Raw genomic sequence first — 25,295 nt, 5'->3', positions numbered from 1 at the left:
TTTTCCGTCCCCTCAATTTTTTAACTCCCCGATTTGTATTTTGCATTTTCCTGATTTTTTATTTTTCATTTTCTTGATTTTATATCACAATTTTTTGTTTTTTCATTTCCTTAATTTTTGTTGTTTCTTTCGATTTTCCAATTTTTCGTTTATTCAATTTTTTAAATTTTCATGCCAATCGATTCCAATTCGTCGATTTTCCAATTTTAAAATTTTTCAGTTTGCAGTTTTTGGGTTTCCATCCCTTTTTTACTTTTTGGATTTTCAATTTTTCGTTAAACTTTAGATTTCTCAAATTTCGACAGTTTTATATTTTAAAATTTTGCAATTTTTTTCTATTTCTCGATGTTTCGATTTTTCAGTTATCCGATTTTTAATTTTTTTTTTAATTCTGGAGTTTCGATTTGTCGATTTTTCAGTTTTTCGATTTTTAAGTTTTAGTTTGGATTTCTCCATTTTTCAATTTTGCGATATTTGAATTGTTCAATGATTTAAATTTTAGATTTTTCTATTTCTGGATTTTTTGATTTTCCAGTTCTTCAGTATTTCTATTTTACAATTTTTCAAATTTTGACGTTGCTAAATTTTCAGTTTTCCGATTTTTCGATTAATATATAGGTATATATATTTTATTTTACCGTTTCTCAAATTCGCAGTTCCGATTTTTCGGTTCTTCAATTCTTCAGTTTTTCGTTTTTTTTTTAAACTTTAGATTTTTCAATTTTCGACTGTTTTATATTTATTTTTTGAGAACTCGATTTATCGAGATTCGGATGTTTCGATGTTTTGATTGTCTCAGTTTTTGAATTTTTCGATGTTTCGATTTTTCGATTTATCGGTTATTGGTTTTCCCATTTTCGACTTGCGAACGTTTTGATTTTTCAGTTTTTCAGTTCCTCAATTTTTTGATTTTTCAGGGTCCAGATTTTTCAATTTTTCGATTCTTTAGGTTTGCAATTTTTCGGCTTCTCGATTTCCCAATTTTTCAATTTTTTAATTCCCCAATTTTTGGATATTTCGTTCAATTTTGTGAGTTTTCTCAGTTTTTCGATCCTTCAATTATTCAATTTTGGGATTTTTTAGTATTTGGACTTTTGGATTTTTCACGTTCTGGATTTTTCGATTTCTCGACTTTTTACTTTTTGGATTTTCAATTTTTCGTTTTTTTAACTTTCGGTTCTCACAATCTCTCAACTTTTCGATATTTTAAGTTTTCAATTTTTAAAATTTTAAGTGTTTCGATTTCTCGAGTTTTCATTTCTTCTATATTTGAATTTTTCTATTTTCGAAATTTGTTATCATGTTTATTTTATACACAACTTATATATATGATGTATTAGATGTTTTTACAGCAATTTAAATAATTTAAAAATTACTCATGTCATTGTAATAATTAAGAAAAATATACGGAAATGAAAAAAAAAATTAAATTTGAATGTTTCAACAACTTAATAAATTTATGTCAGGAAAAAAAAATTAAGTCATTTTATTGTGCGCAGTGTATACCTTTAGAGATTTTCAAAATAATTATTTTATAGAAATTGTGAATTCCAGGCAATCGAGTAATTTTTCGAGTAATTACAGAATTACAAATTCACTTTAGACCAATGGCTACTATAATGTTTTCTGGACGTTTCCCCTGTCTGTCGATTCTTATTAGTCTGAAAATCGCCGCAATTACATTTAAATATTGGAAAATAACATTCCTGTACTTGTGGTTTATGAATCCGTCGTTAGTTTTTGCGTAGGCTTTCAGATTTCCGCAAAGAAATCCAGATTGGATAACAATATCGATTCGATTGCCTTATCCGTTTTTTTTCTTACACTGTGACTGGTATTAGCAAAATATTTTAAGCTTTAAGTGTCAATAAAATTACACAGAAATTAAATTTTTTTAAATCAAAACTCAATGAATTTATAATATCAAAAATTGTGAAATTGAAGAGAAAGCTAATTAGATAAATAATTTATAGAAATTTTATAAAAAATGTCAAAATACTAATCAAAATTTGGTAGTTCCCGGAGGTTCAATAATTCATATTTATTCTTAGCTCAAAAATGTGTGGATTGTTTTGAAAGATAACTTTGTGTATCAAAATTTTGCAATCTTGGGAATTTCGTAACGAATTTCATTAAAATTTTGAAATTTTAGTAAAATATTGATGTTATGATAAGTCATTCGTTACTCTACAGAAAGTTGAAGACGTCTTCCCAGTGTAATAAATGCTTATTAAAAAAGATATGACCCGAATTTTAGTATTGTGTCTTAATTTTTAGAATTACACAAGATATTTAAAAATTTACAGCATGTGATGTTTTCGAAACGAAGAAATTTCGAATGAATAAGCACAGAGTTTTTCACTTTATTTTGAATTTAAAAGTTTCTAATTATTTTTTTTTTAAACATCTTCAAGTGAATATATTCCAAACTAGTGAAAGAATACTCTAGAACAAGCATCGAGTTGTGCTCATTTCTAAAGCCCATTCACACGTAACGGCATCTCCCCTGTTTTCTGCGTCCCCCAATCGCTAATAAATCAATATTTTTACAAGTGTTTTAATTATGGTTCAGTGGCAGGAAGATAAATTTGTGTGGTACTTCAGCGTTAATAATCACTGTATTGTAATAGCTCTCATAAAACGTATGTCAAGAAACCGCGTCATAAATAAAACGCTTGCCAATGGCGAATTATTAGCAATATACGTGTGAGTGGACCTTTACGAGTATGAAAATTTGGGACGTGAGCCGAAGGCGAATGTTACAATACCCCAGCAAACAAAGTGTGCAATTCCAGACGGACAGAATTGATTGGAAAACCCGAAACGTGACCAAAATTGAGGAATTTTTATAGTTTTGAAGTAGTTTTATTCACAAAAGGTGTGAATTGTAGGAATACGTTTTATCAGTAGATATTAACTTGATCGATAATTGTCTAATTAGCAAACAATGCTGAAGATTTAATCAATGAAAGTACTTGTAATCGCATTAAACCCAAACTTTAATTGCGACAAAAATAGTTTGATCAGGTGGCTCGTACGATTTTTTAAATATGTACGTGTATGTTTTTTTTTATTTACAGCTCCCACATCACAATTCTTGCCTCATTTTTAATAACTTCCCTCGCGGAACTCAAAATGTGGAAATATTATCTAACCGCAATTATGCATTTGGAATTAGTTCAGAATAATTTCTTACATAACTTTCGTTTGAGTTTCGAAAATCCGCCCAAAGATGTATATGTCAATGTCAAAACAGTTCACACCTGCGTTGCTCATCGTCCTTGAAACTGAGATTTTCTAGTTTTATTGTTATTATGTCACATTGTCATATCACACCCGCATTAATTGTCTGTTTGTCCTGTAGTACTCAAGCACCTAAGCAAACACTCATTAAAACAACGTTGAACAATCCACCTAATCATGATTTTGCAAGTCTCCAGCCAGCATCATTTTTAAACTTCTCATTTACATTTACCTGTATTACATCACTGAATAAAATAATTCAAACGCGCAAATATTGACAGCAGAAATATGCATAAGAATAAAAAACGCGCAATATCTCGTAATCTTTTTATGGTCGATTGACAAAACACTGATGTAACACTTTTCGCGTATTATTGAGGTGACAATTTAAACAAACCGAGAAACGTTCTCTCACAATGGGTGAAAAGAATCACACGTGCTCTTTTTCCCATTCAAATACATTTCTTATTAATTTATCCTCGATCCGTAACGCAATAGTCGCATTTCTGTCGTGTTCGTTCCGAAGTTCATCGTTGGTACTTTTCATTTAAATACCGTTACGCACTGATAAAGTGCATGTAAATGGTTTCTAGTAACAATCCGTCAATTAACAATAGATTTCGATCTTTCTGTTTATCTTTATAATCGGCGTTAAATGCTCGTGAACGCAAATTTCAAATAAATTTGGTCTCGATATAAGTGAAATCGGATTTTCGTTTGTACTACTTATGTCAGAGTGACGAGCGACTTTGGGTTATTTGCAATTTTAAAATGCAGAGGAGTTTCATATTTTACGCACAATATATGTGTAGATTAACTGGTTCATCATTGAAAAAGTGTGTTGAATCCCGGCACGATAAATCATATTACGGTGACCCTAATCGAAAATGACAGTTACAATTAATAATAATAATAGTAATAGTATACCCATTAGACATACGTACATAAGTTTGTGTTGGGTTATGTCTTCTTTTTTACTTCCCAAGCTTAAACTAAGGATTGTTTGGTTAGCGCCGTTTCAGTTTCAGAAAATAATACATTCATATATTTGTGTTTTATGAATCCGCCTTGTTTTTGTTTATTGTTGCTATAATTTTTACTTCCCGTGCTGCCATAACCTGTTGATTGTCTTGGGTCAGATTTTCGACATTTTCGATTTCAAATTAAAATTCGATGAAATTCCAAAAATATTCCATATTTCATTTTTGCGATTCTGGCAAGAGTGCTTGGAATCTTTTAGGTAATTTTCGGAAGTGCTCTGAAAATGATAAAAAAAATTCATAAGGTAAAATTTGTGCTTTTGACAAAGTTATCTAAAAATGTACAAAAAATTCTCGGATATAGATTTCGACAAGCTGATTCGAAAAACATCGTGTGTTGGTTGTTTCAGATCTAGATTTTCGAAATATTTGCTCTCAATTTCGAATTTTTGAAATATCCCCATTTTGGCGAATCTGGAATATTCGAAGAAATGAAGCTGAAAATAACTTGTGCCTGACGAAATTAGCAAAAAAATCTTTAGTTAATTTTCGAAAATGCTTTGAATGTGATCAAAAATTCCATAAGGTAAAATTTTAGTTTTTTGGAAAAGTTGCCCAAAAATCTACAAAAAAAAAAAAAAAAAAATCATGGGAAATAGATCTCAACGAGTTGATTTGAGAAAGATCGCGTATTCATTATCTCAGGCAAGATTTTCGAAATATTCGGTTTCAAAATCAAGTTTTTCTAAGAACGCAAAAATGTTCAGACTTTATTTTGAAATGGTTCTGCAAATCGAAATCAATCAAAAAATGTCTTTGGCTAATTTTCAAAAGTGCTTGAAAATGGTCAAATATTTCATAAAGTAAAATTTGAGTTTTTGGTGAAGTTGGTTAAACGTCCACAAAAAAAAAATTGGAATATACTCGTAGCTATCGACGAGCTAATTCGAAAGGCCTTCCGACCAAGATTTTCTAATTGTTCGATCTCAAAATAAAATTTTTATAAAATTCCAAAATGATCATATTTCGTTTTGGCCACTCTGAAAGAAATAGTTGCACTGTTCGGAAAATGTAGCGGAAAATAGTTCTGCAAGTCGAATTCAGCAAAAGAATGTCTCAGCAATTTTTGAAAGTACTCTGAAAAAGGTCAAAAATTTCCATAAAGTTAAATTTGAGATTTCGTAAAGTTGACCAAAGATTCGCAAAAAAATCTGGTATAAATAAATCTTGACGAGGTGATTCGAAAAACATTACCTGTTCATGATTGCCTCAGGCCAAGATTTTCGATATATTCGGTCTCAAAATCAAATTTTTAAAGTATCCTCAAAATGAACATATTTCATTTTGGCGGTTCTGGAATATTCGAAAAACGAAGCTGCCAATAACTTCTGCAAGTCGAAATCAACAAAAAAATGTCTTTGGGCAATTTTCAAAAGTGCTTTCAAAGATAAAATTTTGAGCTTTTCTCATAGTTGTCAAATAAAAACAAAAAAATTTGGAATACAATAGTTTTCGACGAGCTAACTCGAAAAACATAAAAATAAAAAGTGATTGGAATATTCGAAGAAATCAATCTGAAAATGACTTCTGCAAATCGAAATCAAGAAAAGGATGTTTTTAGATAATTTTAGAAAATGTTCTGGAAAAGGTCAACATTTTTTAAAAAAGGTATAATTTGAGTTTATGATAAAGTGGTCCAAAAATCAAAAAAAAAGTTTGGGATATATTCAGTTTTAAAATCGAAATCTTATTTTGACCATTTTGGAAAAATGGCTGAAATATTAGAAGAAATGAAACTGACAATAACTTCTGTAAAAATGTCCTCCGGTGATTTTCGATTTTAATGAAAAATTTCATGACAAAATTTGAGCTTTTGGAAAAATTGCCTGACAATCCACAAAAAATTCTGGGATTAGGTCTCGACGAGCGGATTCGAAAACAGCCTAGTAGTTGTCTCGGAGCAAGATTTTCGAAATTTTCAGTTTAAGATTCAGATTTGTATAAAATTTTCGAATTATTCGGCTTCAAAATAAAATTTTTAAAATATCTCCAAAGTATTTTATCTTGGTGATTCTGGAAAAATGGTGGAAATACTTGACGGAATGAAGCTGAAAATAAGTTCTCATGTCGAAATTAACAAAACACGTCTTTCGGTAATTTTGGAAAGTAGTCTGAAAAAGCTTACAAATTTCAGAAAGTAAAATTTGAGCTTTTGCCAAAATGGCTTCAAATCCACCAAAAAATTCCGAGATATAGATTTTGACGAACTGATTCCCCAAACATTGACTGTTGGTTGTCCCAAGCAAAGATTTTCAATGTATTCGGTTTCAAAATCCAATTTTTATAAAATCCCAAAAATGGCCATATTTTATTTTGGCGATTCTAGAAAAACGATTGAAGTATAAATCTGAAAATAACTTCTCCAAGTCGATATACAAAAAGAAAAGGTCTCTAGGTAATTTTCAAAAATGGTTTGAAAAAGGTAAAAAATTTCAGCTTTTGGCAGTTTCCCAAAAATCCACAAAAATTGTGGGATATAAATAGATTCGACGAGATTTTCGATATATTCGGTCTCAAAATTCAATTTTTAAAATATCCCTAAAATGAAGCTGGAAATAGCTTCTGCAAGTTGAAATCCACACAAAAAGTCTTTGGATAATTTGCAAAAGTACTCTGAAAACTGTCAAAAATTTCATAAGATAAATTTTGAACTTTTAGCAAAGTTTTCTAAAAATCCACAAAAAAATCTGGGATAGAGATCTCGGCAACTGATTCGGAAAACATCGCCTGTTGATTAGTATTTCAGATCAAGATTTTCGAAATGTTTTGTTGCAAAATCAAATTTTTATAAAATTCCAAAAATGATCATATTTCATTTTGGCGATTTTGGAAAAATTGTTTGGATTATTCGAAGAAAGGTAGCTAAAAATTACATCTGAGACTAACAAAAAAATATTTTTAGGTCATTTTCAAAAGTGCTCTGAAAACTGCCAAAAATTTCATAAGATAACCTTTCCTAAAGTTGCCAAAAAACCATAAAAAAATTTGAAATATAGATCTCGACGAGCTGTTTCGAAAGACACAGTCTGTTGATTATCTCAGACCAAGATTTTCGTAATGTTCGGTTTCAAAATTTTAATAAAACTCCCAAAAATGATCATATTTCATTTTGGTAATTCTGGAAAAAATGGTTGGAATATTCGAAGAAATGAAACTGAAAATAACTTCTGCAAGTCAAAATCAACAAAAAATGGTTTTACATAATTTTCGAAAATGTTCCGAAGAACGTCAAAAATTTCATAAGGTATAATTTGAGTTTATGACGAAGTGGTCTAAAAATTAAAAAAAAAACAAAATCTGATGAGCTAGACGGGCTGATTCCAAAATCACTGACTTTCTTAAACCAAGATTTTCGTAATGTGTGTTCAGTTTCAAAACTAAAGTCTTATTTTGGCAATTTTGGTGAAATGGTTGAAATATTTGTACAAATGAAACTGAAAATAACTTCTGTAATAATAGTAATTTTTGAAAGTGCTCTGAAATTAGTCAAAAATTTCATGACGTAAAATTTGAGCTTTGGCGAAATTTTCTAACAATCCACAAAACATTCTGGAAATAGGTCTCGGACCAGTTTTGGATTCAAATTTTTATAAAACCGCAAAAATGGCTATTATATTTCATTTTTACCGAATTTGGAAAAAATGGAGTATTCGTAAAAATTAAGCTGAAAATAATTTGTCAAGTCGAAACCAACAAAACAATGTGTTCAGGTAATTTTCGAAAGTGTTAAAAAAAATTCATATTGTAAGAATTGTTTGAGTTTTTGGCAAAATTGCCTATAAATTCACAAAACAATCTGAGCTATAGATCTCGCGGAACTGATTCGAATAACATAGCTTATTGATTGTCTCAGACCACGATTTTTGAATTATTCTATTTCAAAATATATTTTTTTTAAATATCCCCAAAACGGCTATATTTCATTTTGGCGATTCTGGAAAACTGGTTGAAACATTCGAAGAAATGAAGCTGAAAATATCTTCTAAAGTCAAAATCAACACAAAAATGTCTTTCGGTAAATTTAGAAAGTGATCCGAAAAAGCTCAAAAATTTCAGAAGGTAAAATTTGAATTTGAAAAATGTATTAAAAATTCTGCCATACAAATCTCGACAAGCTTATTTGAAAAACATAGCCTGTTGATTGTCCCAGACTAAGATTTTCGAAATACTCGGTTTCAAAATTAAATTTTTATGAATTCCCAAAAATGGTCATATCTCATTTTAGCTACTCTGGAAAAAATGATTCGAATAGTCGAAGAAATGTAGCTGAAAACAGCTTCTACAAGTCGAAATCGGCAAAAAAGTGTTTTTGTATAATTTTTAGAAAGTGTTCTGAAAAAGAGCAAAAAATTTGATAACGTAAAATTTTGAATCTTTGGCAAAGCTGCCTAAAAATCCAAAAAAATTTCTAGGTCTTTCAGAACTGATTCCAAAAACATGTTGATTGTCCCACACTAAGATTTGTGAAAGATTCGGTTTCAAATTCAAATTTGATAAAATTTAAAAAGTGTGCCATATTTCATTTTTGCGATGGGGCGAATGGTTGGAATATTTGAAGAAATGAAGCCGAAACTATCCCTCGTAACGGAAATCAACAAAAAATATTTTTAAGTAGTTTTCAAAAGTGCTCTGAAAATAGTCAAAAATTTCCTAACGTAAAATTTCAGCTTTTAGCAAAATTATTTAAAAATCCACAAAAATCTCCGGAATATAGATCTCGACGAGCTAATTTGAACAATTTTGCTTGTTGAGTGCGTCAGATTTTCGAAATTTTCGGTTTCAAAAGCAATTTTTTAGAATAGCTCCGAATTGACTATATTTTTTTTATTTTGGCGATTTTGGAAAAAAATGTTGAGAATATTCAAAGAAATGAAGCTGAACTTACCTTCTACAAATTGAATTCAACATAAAAATGTCTTTGGGTAATTTTCAAAACTGTCAAAAATGTGTAAAATTTGAACTTTTAGTAAAGTTGCCTAAAAAAACACATTTTGATTATCTCAGATCAAGATATTCCAAATGTTCAGTTTCAAAATAAATTTTTTATAAAATTCCAAAAATGATTGACATTTGGCCATTTTTGAAAAATTGTTTAGATTATTCTAAGAAAGGAAGCTGAAAATTGCTTCTAAAAGTCGAAATCACCAAAAAAATGTCTTTAGGTAGTTTCTAAAAGTGCTCTGAAAACTGTCAAGTTTCATAAAATAAAATTTGATCGTTTCCCAAAGTTGCCCAAAAAACCCACAAAAAAGTCTGGAAAATAGTTCTCGACAAGTTGATTCGAAAAACATGATTTGTTGATTATCTGAGACTAATATTTTCGTAATGTTTGGTTTCAGACTCAAACTTTTATGAGATTGCAAAAATTGTCATATTTTATTTTAGAGATTCTGGAAAAACTGATTGGTATATTCGAAGAAATGAAGCTAAAAATACCTTCTGCAAGTCGAAATCAAGAAAACTTGTCAAAAATTTCATAAGGTAAAATTTAAACTTTTGATAAAGTTGCCTAAAAATCCAGAAAAAAATCTGGGATATAGATCTCGACGAGCTGATTCGAAAAATGTTGCCTGTTGATTGTCTTAGACCGACATTTTCGATTTTAAAATTGTCCGCTTTCAAAATTAATTTTTTTTTTAAATTCCAAACATGATTTTTTCTCATTTTGGCGATTCTGGAAAAGTGGCTGTAATATTCGAAAAAATAAAGCTGAAAAATTTGGATAATTTTCAAAAGTGCTCTAAAAACTGTCAAAAATTTTATAAAGTAGAATTTGAGCTTTTGGCAAAATTACCAAAAAATCCACACAAAAACATCTGGAATATTGATCTCGACGAGCTTACTCGAAAAACGTAGTTTGTTGGTTATCTCAGACCAAGATTTCCGTGATGTTCGGTTTCAAAATGAAATTTTTATAAAATTGCAAAAATGGTCACATTTTATTTTGGCGATTCTGGAAAAAATAGTTGGAATATTCTAAGACATAAAGCTGAAAATAAGTTCTGCAAGTCGAAATCAACGAACGGATGAAAATGGTCAAACATTTCGTAATGTAAAATTTGAACTTTTGGTAAAGTTGCCTAAAAAATTCAAAAATCCACAAAAAATTCTGGGATATAGATCTCGACTAGCTGATTCGAAAAACATTGCCTGTTTATTGTCTCAGACCAAGATTTTCGAAATATTCGGTTTGAAAATAAATTACATTTTTTATAAAATACCAAAAATGGCCTTATTTCATTTTGGCAATTCCGGGAAAAATATTGGAATATTCGAAGAAATGGAGCTGAAAATATCGTCTGCAACTCTAAATCGAAAATAAAATGTTGGGTAATTTTCGAAAGTGCTCTGAAATGGTCAAAAATTTCATTAAATATACATATACAATTTGAGCTTTTGTCACAGTTGTCTAAAAACCCACAAATAAATCTGGGATATAAATCTCGACGAGCTTATTCGTAAAATATAGTCTGTTGATTATCTTAAACCGAAATTTTAGAAATACTCGGTTTGAAAATCTAATTTTTATAAAATGCCAAAAATGTTCAAATGTATTTAATTTTGGCGGTTCTGAAAAATGTTCAAATTTTCGAACAAATGAAGCAGAAAAAATAACTTTGGAAATCGAAATCCACCAAAATTTAATTATTTTCGACACTGCATCTGAAAAAATACCAAAAATGACAACATGTTATTTAAATTTTTAAGAATCGAGAAAGACAAATCGAGAATTTGGTTTTCATGACTACTTTAGATCATACTATAATGTTATTTCAAAAATAAGGACTGTTGGGCAAAATTATTTTCAAAAATTCAGCCGAAATTTCTTTACAAGTTCAATTTGATGTTATCGTGTAAACTAAACTTGAACACTACTTTGCAGACAGGTGACGACTCCATCTGTTCAGTAAACGACCTACATTTGACATAATGCGGCAATTCACGGCAACTATAATATTTTTTAATATCACAAGCTAGATATAGTTCTGCATATCCAATCGTAATTGAATTATCCATCAAAATCCTTTAAAAAAATACGCGTTTCTATTAAAAAATACATATATTTTGCAATATACTAAATTAGGTTTTTTCATTCAGGTTAAAAACAACGACGTTTACAGAATTTGAATATTTCTATTGGCTAGAAATTTAGTTACTTATATTTATTCAGTAGTTTCGTGGTTTACTCTTACTAATAAAGATTTATTCAAGTCTTTTAAAGAGAACCACATTAATTCAATCTTATTCTGATTCAGTATTAAGCTTTAATTGTTCTTACATTAAGTACTCTTGGAAATATTTGCAGCTCTAATGGACTTCTGGCTAAAATGAGAGTCTTAAAATTACAAGCGACAACAATATCATTAATGAAAATTATGAATAATAAGGGGCGTAATAAGCACCTTTGTGGAATATTGGTATCAACTGTTTCAAACTGATTTTTTTTAAACTACCATCAGTTAAAAAATTGTGTGAAATTTCATCTTATATCAAATACACATAAAAATTATTATGTATACTTAATAGAGAAATTATACTATAGCACGTTGCGTTTATCACTAGTAAGATCGTAATCTCCTTCTATGCGCTTGTGACACCCAAGCGACACGACAAATCCCACGCCGCGCAATTTCCCTTTACAAAACACTATTTCCGAACATTCCTTCGTCCATTTTCGGTCAAAAGCAATTTTCCAGGCGGAAATGCACACAAATTCGCCGGCGAGAGTTCCACCGAATCAGGCATAAAAACCCATTGTGAATGTGTGTACACGGCACACATCGCGTTTTTTCAACGGCGGCTTCTTTCACCCAACCAAATAGAAAGTACACGTGAATATTTCGCCTAGCTCATTATACACTTACTTCGTCTTCAATAGCAATTTAGTGCAATTTCGATTTCTTCGACACGCCCTCGAGGAGAAAAAAACAAGCAAACGAAAAGCGACCGGTCGTGTACTGGCCGTAATGAATGATCGCGGATTTGCATTCGCATGTACGGAAACCTGTCGTGGCGCTTTTTTCGCGACTTAAGTCGAGTTCCTAGATAAGTAAGGTATGCGCGCGTCCTTGGAAGGCGACTCGATTGTAGGTTAGGTTTGGGAGTGAATTTGATTAATTAAAAAGAGCTTTCTATCGATGGTAATCTGGAGAGTGTTTGGTTTTTTTGGTCACGGTCAATCTCGGCGGCGTTTTGTTAAGTAAATTGCTTTGTGGCGTTTTATGCGTGTTGTATATGGTAACTATTTAATGTCGGTGTTCGTTTCATTCATTGCTCGGATTTGGCAGTGGATTTTGTAAGAGTTGGGTCGTGTGTGGTCTTTTGTTATTACGTGTTTACTTGCTAATGAGGAAACCGAAAAATGTCATATGTGTTTCAGAAAGACTGGATTAAACTATTATTAAAATAGATATTTAATTGATTTTAATTGAGTAAAGAGCCATTAAATGAGTAATTACTGAAAATAAATCGGTAATTGTAATAACTGCAAATTTTCTTCCATAAATTGAAAAGGTTATGTACGTTTTCACCCACATGAAAAAGGTTAATGGCATAAAAGATTCAGATTTGTTGGAGCGTTGAAACTACAACTCGAGAAAAAAATGACCTTTGTAATATTTACTTTCTCAACGTACACAAAAGAATTAAATTAATTTTTTCAGATTTATATTAGTAAATAAATTTCCATAGTTGCTATGAAGCAGAGAGAAATATTTGCTAAGACTCTAGTGTAACCCTTATTATTATTAAATATAGACGGGCGCAACATTTGTGTATTCTGAATTTTCAATAAAATATGAAGTAATTGTGATAAAAATCAAGGCACAATCATAAACCACGAGTACAGGACTATATTATTTCATAAAGTTTAGATAGCCTTTACTACGCAAAATGACAAGGAAAAATAATGAAATTTTTGGCTGGGGAAGATTAGACAAATTTTTGGTAGCAGTTTACCATCTACACGATATTCCTAACATACGTATAAAATTTGACAACGATTGGTCCGGGGTTTCGAAGACTCCGGGATCATGAAACGTCAATATAATTGAAAGTTGTCAGTATCTTTGGTACACAAAAAGCCAATTTACGGGAGGTCAATTAAATATTTGATTGCAATAAAATGTTTAATACAACATTAAAGTACCACGTTATCGACTCTACGCCAATTAGAGCTCGCTAATGGCATCATTAGAAGCGTGAATAATTTAAAATTATTTACGTTTAATTAAAATATTCTATAAGCTGACCGTAGAAATTCAAAGTAATCAGTATGACAGTTTTGGAATTAACCATCGAATAAATTCCCAAGTGACAGACAGAAACGGAAAGCCTGCATTTTTGTATTGGACAAACTGTGAAACTAACCCTTTTGTAATATGTATATGTCGGGATTCTCGTCTCCGTCTGTCTGTTCACGACTTTGACAGACAATGTTCTAAACTACTGGACTGATTAATGTGATTAATGTTCAGATATTACAATGCTAATCAATATTTGCCTGATTATCCTTACCCTTATTTTTTTACAATATAGGTACATCTAGATTTTTGAAAAAAAAAACAAATCAAAATTATAAAAAACATTTTTTTATTTAAATTAGAAATCATGTAAATATTATAAGCTTATCGTAAGCATCGTAAATCGCAAATGAAAATTTGTTTGTTTCATTTCCTCCAAAAACTTGATGACGCCATCTCAAAATCTTGCTGGATAAACCCTACCTAAAATTTATAGAATTCAAGGGCTTGATATTAAAAAATGAACGAATTAATTCATTTTATTGATTAAATAAAAAACGCTTTAGCTCATTTACCAAAAGTTATGGGTTAATTCTGATTAGTACTACACTGTATTCATCTAAAATATATACAGGGTGAGCCACTAGGCTAACTAACTAAAGTTGGACGTTTTTTTTGGTAGCCATACATCAAAATTATTTTTGACGATACACAACTTATTACTCCCCGAGCGTAAGCGAAATTGAGTTTGTCGACCAACACTCTACTTTTACGTTTTCTCGACCTTTCAAGACCCCTACAGTACGAAAAAATAAGTCTCCCGTTTCCGTCTGTCCGACTGTCTGCCAGAACGTTAATTGGCGATTCTGGAAAACCGGTTGGAGTTAAGAATTAAATTCACAAAATGAAATCTTACAATTTTTTGAAAAATCTGGATTTATTTACCTTCGATCAATTTTCCGATATTAGCATTTTTCGTTTTTCCTTTTTCTTCGATTTTAAATTTCCCGTATCACAATTTGTCGTTTTCTCATTTTCTTTCATTTTCAGTTTTTCAATTTTTCGATTTTACAATTTTTCGTTTCCTCAATTTTTCAAGTCCTTGATTTATGTTTTTCATATTTTCAATTTTTGATTTTCATTTTCTCGATTTTATAATTTTAAAATTGAAAAATCGAAACATTGAATAAAACTAGTGAAATTATTTCTTGAGAGCCAATAAGAATGAATCATGAAAACGGAATAAGGGTGGGTGGGAGGGGCGTCTGTCTACTTTGTTTTAAATCTTGGATTCTACCGCTTGTTAAAATAGAATTCAATTCACGTTGTACAGTAAATTAAATAAGTCGGTGAAATGGATACAAAAAGTGGGCGGAGCTGAGTTTAGGTTTTTCTAAAGTTTTATAAGCAAGCAGTAGCCCCGCTCATCGACCCCAGTGACTTCTCAGGTGGAAAATTGAAAATTTTAAACTTGAAAACTTGAAAAACTGCAAATCGAAAAACTGAAGAATAAATGAAGAATTGCAAAATTCAAGCAAAAAATCGAGTCTAGGGAAGTTCTCTCGCAATAATGTCCTACCATTTTTTTTTTTTTTGTAAAAGACCCTATATATTTTTACATATTCTCATTGGCCTCTTTCATGGTTTTATAACCTTAATATATTTTTGATATTATGATGTGACATTATCACACTATTCCAATTTTTTTGAATTTATTAGCAATACAAAGATTCAAAAATTCACTGCAATAATGGTATTCTTACTTCCTAAGTGTAAGGTAAGGAAGTATTGTAATTGAGTCTGTTGACCGACTCTCAGTTTTATGTTTTCTCGACGTTTCACAACCCCTACAGTACGAAGAAATAAGTCTCCCGTTTCCGTCTGTCTGTCTGTCCGTCCGTCCGTCCGTCCGTTCGTCTATCTGTCCGCCCGTCCGTCTGTCTGTCCGTCCGTCCGTCCGTCCGTCTATCTGTCTGTCCGTCCGTCCGTCCGTCCGTCTATCTGTCTGTCCGTCCGTCCGTCTGTCTGTCTATCTGTCTGTCCGTCCGTCCGTCTGTCTGTCTGCCCGTCCGTCTGTCTGCCGTCTCCGTCAAGTGGCGATTTTGGAAAATCGGTCGGAGTTAAGAATTAAATTGGCAAAATGAATAAATCTTACATTTTTTTGAAAAATCTGGATTTATTTACTTTCGATCAATTTTTTGATATTAGAATTGTTCGTTTTTCCTTTTTCTTCGATTTTAAATCGATTTTAAATTTTACAATTCACAAATTTCCTATTTTTTATTTTCTTTCTTTTTCAGTTTTTCAATTTTTCGATTTTACAATTTTTCATTTTTCGATTTTTCAGTTTCTCGTTTTTAATTTTTCGATTTTTCAAGTTCTTGATTTGTGTTTTTCATATTCTCGATATTTTCATTTTCACGATTTCATATCACAATTTTTCCTTTTTATAATTTTAAAATTGAAAAATCGAAAGATTGAATGAAACTCAGAGCCAATAAGAATGAATGATGAAAACGGAATAAGGGTGGGCGGGAGGGGCCTCTGTTTCCTTTGTTTTAAATCTTAGATTCTACGGCTTGTTAAAATGGAATTCAATTCACATTTTACAGTAAATAAAATAAGTGGGTGAAATGGAGACAAGAAGTGGACGGAGCTGAGTTTAGGTTTTTCTAACGAGTTTTATAAGCAAGCAGTAGCCCCGCCCACCGACTTCTTCTTCATTCTAGTGGCTACTCTTAATATTACTCAATCTTATCTTGGCAAGTACTAGCCCCGCCCACCCACCCTTTATTTTCTTAGAGGGTATGTGATTTGCCAAAATTTGTTTTATCTTAGCTGTACTAGGCCCGCCAACCCACCCTCTATCTTCTTAAAGGGTATGTGATTTGCCAAAATTAGTTTTATCGTAGCATGTACTAGGCCCGCCCACTATCTTAGGAAGTTCTAACAAAACAAAATTAAAAATTAAAAAAATTGCAAATCGAAAAATTGTAAATAGAAAAATAGTAAAATCTGAAAACTGAAACATCGAAAAATTGAAAAATAGAAAAACTGAAAAATTTAAAAATGGAAAAACAAATAAGAATGAAAAATTGAAAAATTGCAAATCGAAAAATTAAAGAAACGAGAAACTGAAAAAACAAAAAATAAAATCGAACAAATGAAAAGTTGCAAAATAGAAAAATTAAAACAATCAAAAGTTGGAAAATTAAAATTTTAAACTTGAAAACGCTAAAAATTGCAAATCGAAAACGTAAAAAATTGAAGAATTGAAAAATTCAAGCAAAAATCGAACTGTTAAAATAATTTTTTTTATAAAAACACCCTATATATATTTGCATATTCTCGTTGGCCTCTTTCAAGGTTTTACAACCTTAATGTATTTTTGAAATTATGATGCGATATCGCCACATTATTCCAATTTTCTTGAATTTATTAGCAGTGGATTAAAAAAATCACTGTAATAATGTTATTTTCACTTAATAAGCGTAAGCCAAAGTATCGTAATAGGATCCATCGGACCACTTGTTATTTTCATGTTTTCTTGACGTTTCATGAATCTAAGATACGAAAAAATAGGTCTTTCGTTTACGTCTGTTATCGTCTGTGTCGATTTTTAATAGACCGATTTTCTTTTTTCTTTTTTTTTTTCTAGCCAGTTTGATGACTTCCCCTCAATTCTTTTACCGAACCCCATTTAAATTTTTTAAATTTCATTACATAATATCTTCCTATATTCGTGGTTTATGAATCCGCCTAGATTTTTCACCCCAGGCATCAAAATTTTCGCAAAAAATCCAGACTGTGTAACAGGTTCTTTTAAGCAACGTTGAACACAACGATTCCATACCGCAGCGGTTAAAGTTGCCGATCCAAAATCCTCGAATTTGTGCCTTTTGTTTTTTTTACTTCCAAGCTCCTAGAGTATGAAAAAATAGGTCCCTGTTTCCGTCCGTCCGTCCATAAAATTCGACCAAAATAAGATTTCTGGCTAAAACTTGATGGTTTCCTTGGTATTTTCGAACCTATACGGTGCCGGAAACACTAGAAAATAAAAAAAAAGCTTGAAAAGTAACATTTATGGAGTTTTGTTAATTAATTTCAAGCATCTACAAACTCCAAAAAGTGGAAAATTAACCCAATCGTTCGCAAAATAAGTCGATTCTGTATAACGCAAGTACGATATGTCCATCAGAATCGTTAAAACAAGTCGAAATATATTCAGAAATCATAAAATTCAACACAAATAATATTTATAGCTAAAATTTGATGGTTTCCTTGGTATTTTGGGGTCCGCTGGATGTCCAAAACGCAGGAAAATACTTGAAAAGTAACATTTCTGAAGGTTTTTTAACGAATTTCTTGAATCAATGAAGGCCAGAATGTGTAAAATTAACCCAATTGTCCCCTTTTCGCAAAATAAATCAATTCTGCACATAATCTTCGAAACTACCAAACCGATTGTTGTCAAAATTTATATGGATGTTAGAAATATCGGGTAGATATCGTCTTGAGATTTTCCACGAAAAATACACATTTTCTAAAGAAAAAAAAAACAACACTTTTTAGATAATATAAGCCTACATTTCTATTTTTGCGAAAGTGTCAAGTTTTGTTGAAAATAATTGTACCTGAATCTGCGGGATTTTATTCGTTAATTAGTAACAAGTCTCATGTATTACACTCCATCATATCTAATTTCCAAATAACGCTTGCCATTTCCTCGACTCGAACTAAACCGAAACACTGCATTTGGTGCGCCCCTAATTGATAAATCGTTGCACGAGGCGTCGGTCGTGCGATCTGTAACTCGCAATATGGGTGTGTGGCTTTAATTCGATAATAACTCATCGCTTCAGCGGTACCAGAGCTGGGAATTTGTTATTTATGACGTGATTTCGTTGCAGATTAAATTGGAGAAGGTGTTAGGAGTGACGGTATCTAGCAATGCAGCTTTGGCCTCGGATAGCAACGGAACAATCGCCTATCCCGCAGGGTAAGATCGTAATTGCATGAGTTTAGAGATAAGGTTGTGGTTTTGTTGGCGTTGTGACAGCCGGTACCCATACGTGTGCGCGTACACGAACAGGTGTATCGTAACCAAGTACCGGAACTCTTAATGGATGAGTACGGAAAATAAATAGAGGCTTTCACTTGCGATTTATTTACCGCGTGTGTGTGAAAACTGCAAGTGATGATGATTAGAAATTCAACGGAGGGTTTCTTTTTTGCTGGCTCTTATTAAGAGCGAGTTGGATTAGCCGGGGATCAGACGCCGGGGATTCGGGGTTTATGAAGCTGGTTGGCTATTCCGTCTGGAGTTTATAGATTTCGAGATGCTGCGTTTGATGCTGGAATACCTTGTTAGGGTGAGAAACGGTAAAAATATGTTCTTTGGCTGGAAAGAAGGGTTGGGGTGGAATATTTAAGCTGTGGCGGTTGCGAATTGCGTGCTTTGGGTGAAACGGATAGTTGTGTGGAAGGAATGACGATCAACAAACGCATCATCTGGGCGAAAGAAGGACATCTTTAAATAACTACCTATCAATAAAAGTAACAATTGGTGCTATGACCCTGCCAACATATACTTTTATAGTTTGGCGCCTAGAACAATGTGCTTTCACAAGGTTATAGGTTTTACCTGCGGTCAAATTTCTTCCCTTTTTACGTTGCGGAAGCCAGTCACAGCAGATGTTTATGTGCTGATTTATTAATATGCATGGTATAAATTATAGAAGCGATATAAAATTTGTTGTTTATTGGTTGGTAGTCTACTTATGTAAATCAATTTATTGGGGAACTAACTACATGATTGAATAATCAAAAGCCACAAGTCAATTGACATTTAATTGAATTAGTTTTAAACGTTTTAAATAATGTATTTTATTTTGAAACGTCATATAAATAAAGACTAATGTGACATTGTTGACAAGGTATAGGTGTCATCGCGATATAAATAATTGTTGCACATGAAACAGTTTGAACTGAATAAATTATCAAAATTGTCTCTTTATTATTGTGTGTATTTAGGAATCGATATCTTGTAGTTTCATTTTTACGATACACCGTTTACCGAACATATGGAGTTGTAAAAGTAGGTGATTTTCATGTGTTCATTTTCACACAGCTAAATAAATTGCACTCGTCCTTTCTGCTTAGGTTGACACGAGTTTTCACTCTTGTGTCTCGTGTCGTCGTGCTTGTTTTTAGTTTTCTCACATTTTTCCTGTGCTTTATTTTGATCGTTTATTCGATACGCTCTATAAATCAGTCTTTTTAAAAATCCTTACTGTGTTCAGATCCCGATTCAGAATTTAGTTTTCTCGTGATGAATATTTTTTTAATTGTAAAAAACTAATAAAATGTATTTTTTTTTATTCATATTGAAGTACTTCTACTCAGTTGGCTTTGCAAACACGTGAATTGCACGTGATCACTCCATTTCTTCGGTAAACAGACTAGTTCATCACAACTGAAAGCTCCGGAAATTCCAAACAATAGGACAATGTGGAAAAAAGTGGCTTTCTCCACTGTGTAAAATACTTTACGTACATTATCTAGATATTTTTCATTCCGTGCCTTTGCTAAACTGGCGTTGAGAGTAGCTGATTTTTTAGCGAGATAATTTTTTAAATGTCCACTTTCTGAGTAATTTGAAGGTGTAATCACGAGATTGAGAAGTGGCTGGACAATGAAGAACTTTATATTTAAAAATACCCTAGAGTACGAAAAAGTAGGTCTCCCAATTGTTATCAAATTTTGTATGTACAGAGTAAGCTCCTAAGCACACGTTCCTCGATATTTCATGAATTATTGGAAATAGAAAAAAGTCAAAGTTTTTTAGATGAAACGAAAGTTTGACAAAAAAATCACAGTAGGGTCATTTTTAAATTCTGTGCGATAATATTTTGCGGAGAGATAAATAAAGCTACGTTATTTGTTGTGATAGCAATAAAATAAAATTTTCATATACAGAGTGTTTATAAAAATATTACAATTTTCAAGTATCGATATTTCCGATATTTCAGTTTTCAAATAGAACGCCCTGTATTTTGTTGTAGTATTACATGTATGTTTGTTTTTATAAACACTATTACTTAATTAATTATTAAACCTTAATGAGCTTTTTTATGAACCCTTCCATTACTAAAAAATTTCAAGAAAATTGAAATAACGTGGTAACGTCGCATCCGAATTTCAAAAATAAACTATATCATTATAAAACCTAGTGAGAATATGTGAAAATATATAGGGTGTTTCATTTACAAAAACTAAGTTGCCTTGGGAACAGAGAACATTCTGTATAGTAAAAAATAATTTTAGAGTATAGTCCTCAAAGAACCGGACAAATTTTATTTTTGTTTTTTTTTTCTATCTCTAATACTAATTAATGAGATGTTAACGACCGAGCTTAGTGACTCGCCCTGTATATTGGGAACATCATGTAGATAATAAGACGTGACCAAAGTTTTATTTTTGTGGCCATCGACAGTTTTATGACATCTTGACAACATTTGTGGCTTATGATTCCACCTTGATTTTGTTTATTATTATTATAATTTTTATTGTTTAATTTTACTAATTGTACTTTACAAACATAACACGAAATTTGACAAGCGGCTCTAGTGGACTAGATAATCGAACGCCCGCATTACAAATGAAAGGCCCGGGTTTGAACTCGGTACCCTGGCATTTCTAATTATTATTTTTTTTTTTTGATGAAATCAAGAACGGTTCACGTAGTTGTTTTGGAAAATGTAAGAGTAGAGTGTTGTCGCGCTCACTTATATTTACCAATAACATAATAATAACAGCTACTCGCACAAAATAAAATTAATTAATTAATGCGTAATAGTCGAATTCCTTTGAAGTGTAAACATAACTAGTCGAAGTTAAGCACGTACTCTGAGAATACATTTTTCCTTTTTGTTATCTGCTTTAAATTCCTCTTGGAATTTGCGCCCAACTTATAGAAATTATCATAAAAAAAGTTGCTGCTGCAACTTGCTTCAGAGTGCATGTCGGGTCAACATCTTCATTATTACATTAATTAATTTACGAAATAAATCATTGTGAGTCGAAAGAATTTGTGAATCGCTAAAAAACACTCAAAATTTATAGTTAAAATAAAAATATAATGCCTTATTTTTATTTTAATCGTAACAGTCATAAAAACTATTGCAAAGTCGACGCAAATCACCTTAATAGTTCCAGTTTTTTCTTGAAAAATAATAATCGTTAAGTAAGTCTTAATTTGTGTGACGTTTGAAAATAAAATGTTGTGTTTAATTTGGAGTATAAGTGACTTTATGGCACTCGAATAGACCTAGGATTAGCCCCATCCACTAACCCTTTATTTTCCTAGAGAGCAGATTATTTGTCAAAATCAGTCGTATCTTGGCAGGTAGCAGTCCCGCCCATCCACCCTTTATTTTCTTAGAGGGTAGGTGATTTATCAAAATCAGTTTTATCGTAGCAAGTATTAGTCCCGTCCACTCGCCTTTTATTTTCCTAGAGAGTAGATTGTTTGCCAAAATCAGTCTTGTCTTGGCAAGTCCTAGCCCCGCCCACCCGCCCTTTATTTTCTTAGAGGATATGTCATTTAGCAAAATCAGTCTTATCATAGCAAGTCCTAAATAAGTAGAGTTCCCTCAAACATGTAAGGCGTTTATGACTTCACACCAATTTGACTCCCATTATAATTCAATAGGCCGTCACAACCGGATGTCTTAAACCCGCTCACCGATACCTACCTGAAAAGACCTTTTCTGGTAAAAGCACAGGGCAGGACTGAGTTTTGCATTTACCGACAACTGCGCCTTTCGATTTTTTTATTTTAAGTAAAAACAAAGTAACTTTGTACTCAATCATTTTTTATTACAGCAAATTAGTTAGAATTTTGACATACACAACTATTTACTTATTAACTACTACTGCTTATTTATTGATCGAAATTGTCACTGTCATCATCACTCGACTCTTCTGAATTAACAATTAACGGTTTTATCAACCGAGCCCTGTACTGGTCTTTTCCTGAATTTATTCTTCAAGAAGGCACTGTGTTTTGTAGCTTCTGCTACAAACCGCATTTCTATTTACAAATATATGTTTTCGGATCATCGGCAAAATTTTTTGCTACAATATTTCTAAAAGTATTTAAAAATAAATTGCTACAAAAATACTAATTAAGTGGCCTATTATTATTAATTTTTATTTATTTGTCACTATTTAGTGTAAGACAATAATTTTTAAAAATTTTATTTATCTATGTATTTTTTATTAAAAAAATTAAGCTTGATAAACCTGTTTTTATAATTTGTAAATAAATTTAGTTGTGTTATTACACTTCTTTTCAATTTTTGGAGGATATGCAACTGCATATCTCTGCATATATTAATAAAGTTACAGCATATTTGCATACATTTCATGCATATTACATGATCATATTTCTCAAAATTTTGCTGCATACTTTTCGCTCTCTGGTCATGTATTATTTTTAATATAACAGCAATATGAATGTACCCTCTGGATTTGAAACAAAGGACGGTGACATCGTCAAAATTATTTGATTTATCAAAAACTTAGTGGACCAGTTTTCTATGATTGCTATCGTACTTATTAAAGATTTTATGTTTTTTGCTTTCAGTATCTTAATAATATTTTCAAATGTGCAGAATAATGATTAAATAAATAAGGTACGGAAGAAACGTTAAAAACAAAATTACTCTTAGTCCGGTCCTTCGCGTCTCGGCCATCCCTGGCACGTGGCATGGTTTACATTTACTAAGCTTTATGAAGGGTCGGCTGTAAAGTACTTTAAACGTCAAAGCCATAAACGCCTTATAGGTTTGAGGAAACTATATCTGAACCAGTCCTGACCAGATGACATACTCGGTTGGAAATCCCTAAATTTTACGCTACTTAAGATAACTATTTGCAAACACTATAAGAAGATAGCAACTAAAAAAATCAGAATATATTACAATTTTCATTTTTAGGAAATGGACTTGCCTTTATTTAAACAAATTATAGTTTTATCGTGAAAATCATAAACAATTTATAAAAACAAAATATGCCTTTAACTGAGTCAGTTATCCAAAAACTTTGAAAACATTTTAGGAAGGTAGGAAAAACGATAATTAAAAGATATTTGGACATATTTTAGCAAAAAAGAAACACTGATTGAAAGGTCTTAACAAATACTGCTCATGTTTTAGCTGAAAACTCAACTTTCTTAAATCTGCTGCAATTACTACAGTAGTAATAGAATGGAAAATACAAATACAAGTACGTTCTATTGGATAAAAAGGAAGATTTTTCAATGCAAAATCTAGGAAAATATTCTTAATCAGTTTTACAACATAATTTGTTCAACTTTTTCCTTTGTTTGTAAGATGTTTTCTTCCCGAGCGTAAACAACTGCATAGAACGTTTCATAACTTGTAGAGCATGAAAAAGTAGGTCCCCGTTTTCGTGTACGGTATAAAATCAATTCTTGATTTTTTATGCTAGATATTCTAGAGTCTAGGCATTGAAAAAATAAATGTAGGTGAAACATTTTATAAAATAATAATGAAATTCACAAAATCATGTTTTTTTTTTTTGAAAAAAAAACCTGCATGTTTCAGTGTATCTCAGAGGCGAAGGAAGATATATTTAGTTAGACCAATTTTTAGGAAAGAAAATAATTGTCTTCATTAATAGTTATTTAACGAACGAGTTGGTTAGTGAAGGCAAAACAAAAATTATATTTAGACTAGCGAGCGAATTGAGCAAGATTGCTAACTAGTCATCAACCAACATGTTAGTTACAGTTACAATATTTTTTCGTTAATTCAAATGAAAAATTAAATTCTGCAACCAAATATACACTCTTGGTCATTCCGTTTCTGTGTCCCATTCTCTTATTTCAGAGTATTAATAAAATAAAATGGCAATTAAAAAATATGACCTACGTTTCAGCTAGCAATTATGATCGATCGTTGTAGACATTAATTCTGATAATTATCTATTTAGCTTCTTAAATATGCTCTAATTACTTTAGTGGTTACAGAGTTTTTCTAAATACAAATAAATTCCGTCGAATAGAGGGCAACATTTTTTAGTGGAAAATCTCGAAAAATTTATGATAGGATATTTTAACTTTTTTGTTAAGTGATACGATTTTTTTTAATAATTCTAGATATTTTATATAAATATAATAACCTATCAAAAATCCATTTTAAATGAAACTGTTATCTCCACGTAAGACCAAGGTAACTGCATCACGAATTTAAAAAAAAATACCTCTGTTATGCAAATCTGTGCATATTTTGTAATTTCCCACTGCATAAAATTGCGAATTTTTAACAAAAAATTGTGCACGTAATCCGCTCATTCATTTAGTAATTTAAAATTGATTTTTTCCGTCTACTTGGTCTTATCTTTTTTCCCAGCCTCTTGACCCATCGTTTTCCGTCCCAGTCACGTCACCACTCCGCCAAAACAAAACCTTCAAAATAAAACCAGACGTATGTAGGTGATCACCATCAACATCTCCCATTTCCTCGGAAAAACCCGCTAAATTATAGACCAAACCAGTAAAAACGTTTCCACAGTTCTCCACTGCAGCCACTCAAGTGAATAATTCATTTATGCGAGTCTCCATCGGTTTATTCTGTAAAAAAGCGCGCCGTAAACCCGTCTCTGCAAAAATACCTCTCCGCAAGACGCGACTAAATTAAAATTGAAAACTCTTTCCATTTCCCAAGTAGGAAACTCGGTAATT

General features: G+C 31.4%; 1 protein-coding gene across 1 annotated transcript in view; it reads left to right on the top strand.

The window, feature by feature from the left end:
• Window positions 1-25,295, top strand: part of LOC135142416 (uncharacterized) — a 104,147-nt gene that overhangs the window by 40,838 nt on the left and 38,014 nt on the right. Inside the window, exon 3 of the mRNA XM_064074127.1 lies at window positions 18,436-18,524. Coding sequence (XP_063930197.1) covers window positions 18,436-18,524 — 89 coding nt within the window. The remainder of the gene's footprint in view (window positions 1-18,435; window positions 18,525-25,295) is intronic.

The sequence above is a fragment of the Zophobas morio genome, unplaced genomic scaffold, assembly GCF_036711695.1.
Source record: "Zophobas morio isolate AGI-343-1 ecotype UQ-CSIRO unplaced genomic scaffold, CSIRO_AGI_Zmor_V1 ptg000046l, whole genome shotgun sequence".
Lineage (NCBI taxonomy): Eukaryota > Metazoa > Arthropoda > Insecta > Coleoptera > Tenebrionidae > Zophobas > Zophobas morio.
This window is presented reverse-complemented; position numbering and strand designations above follow the sequence as displayed.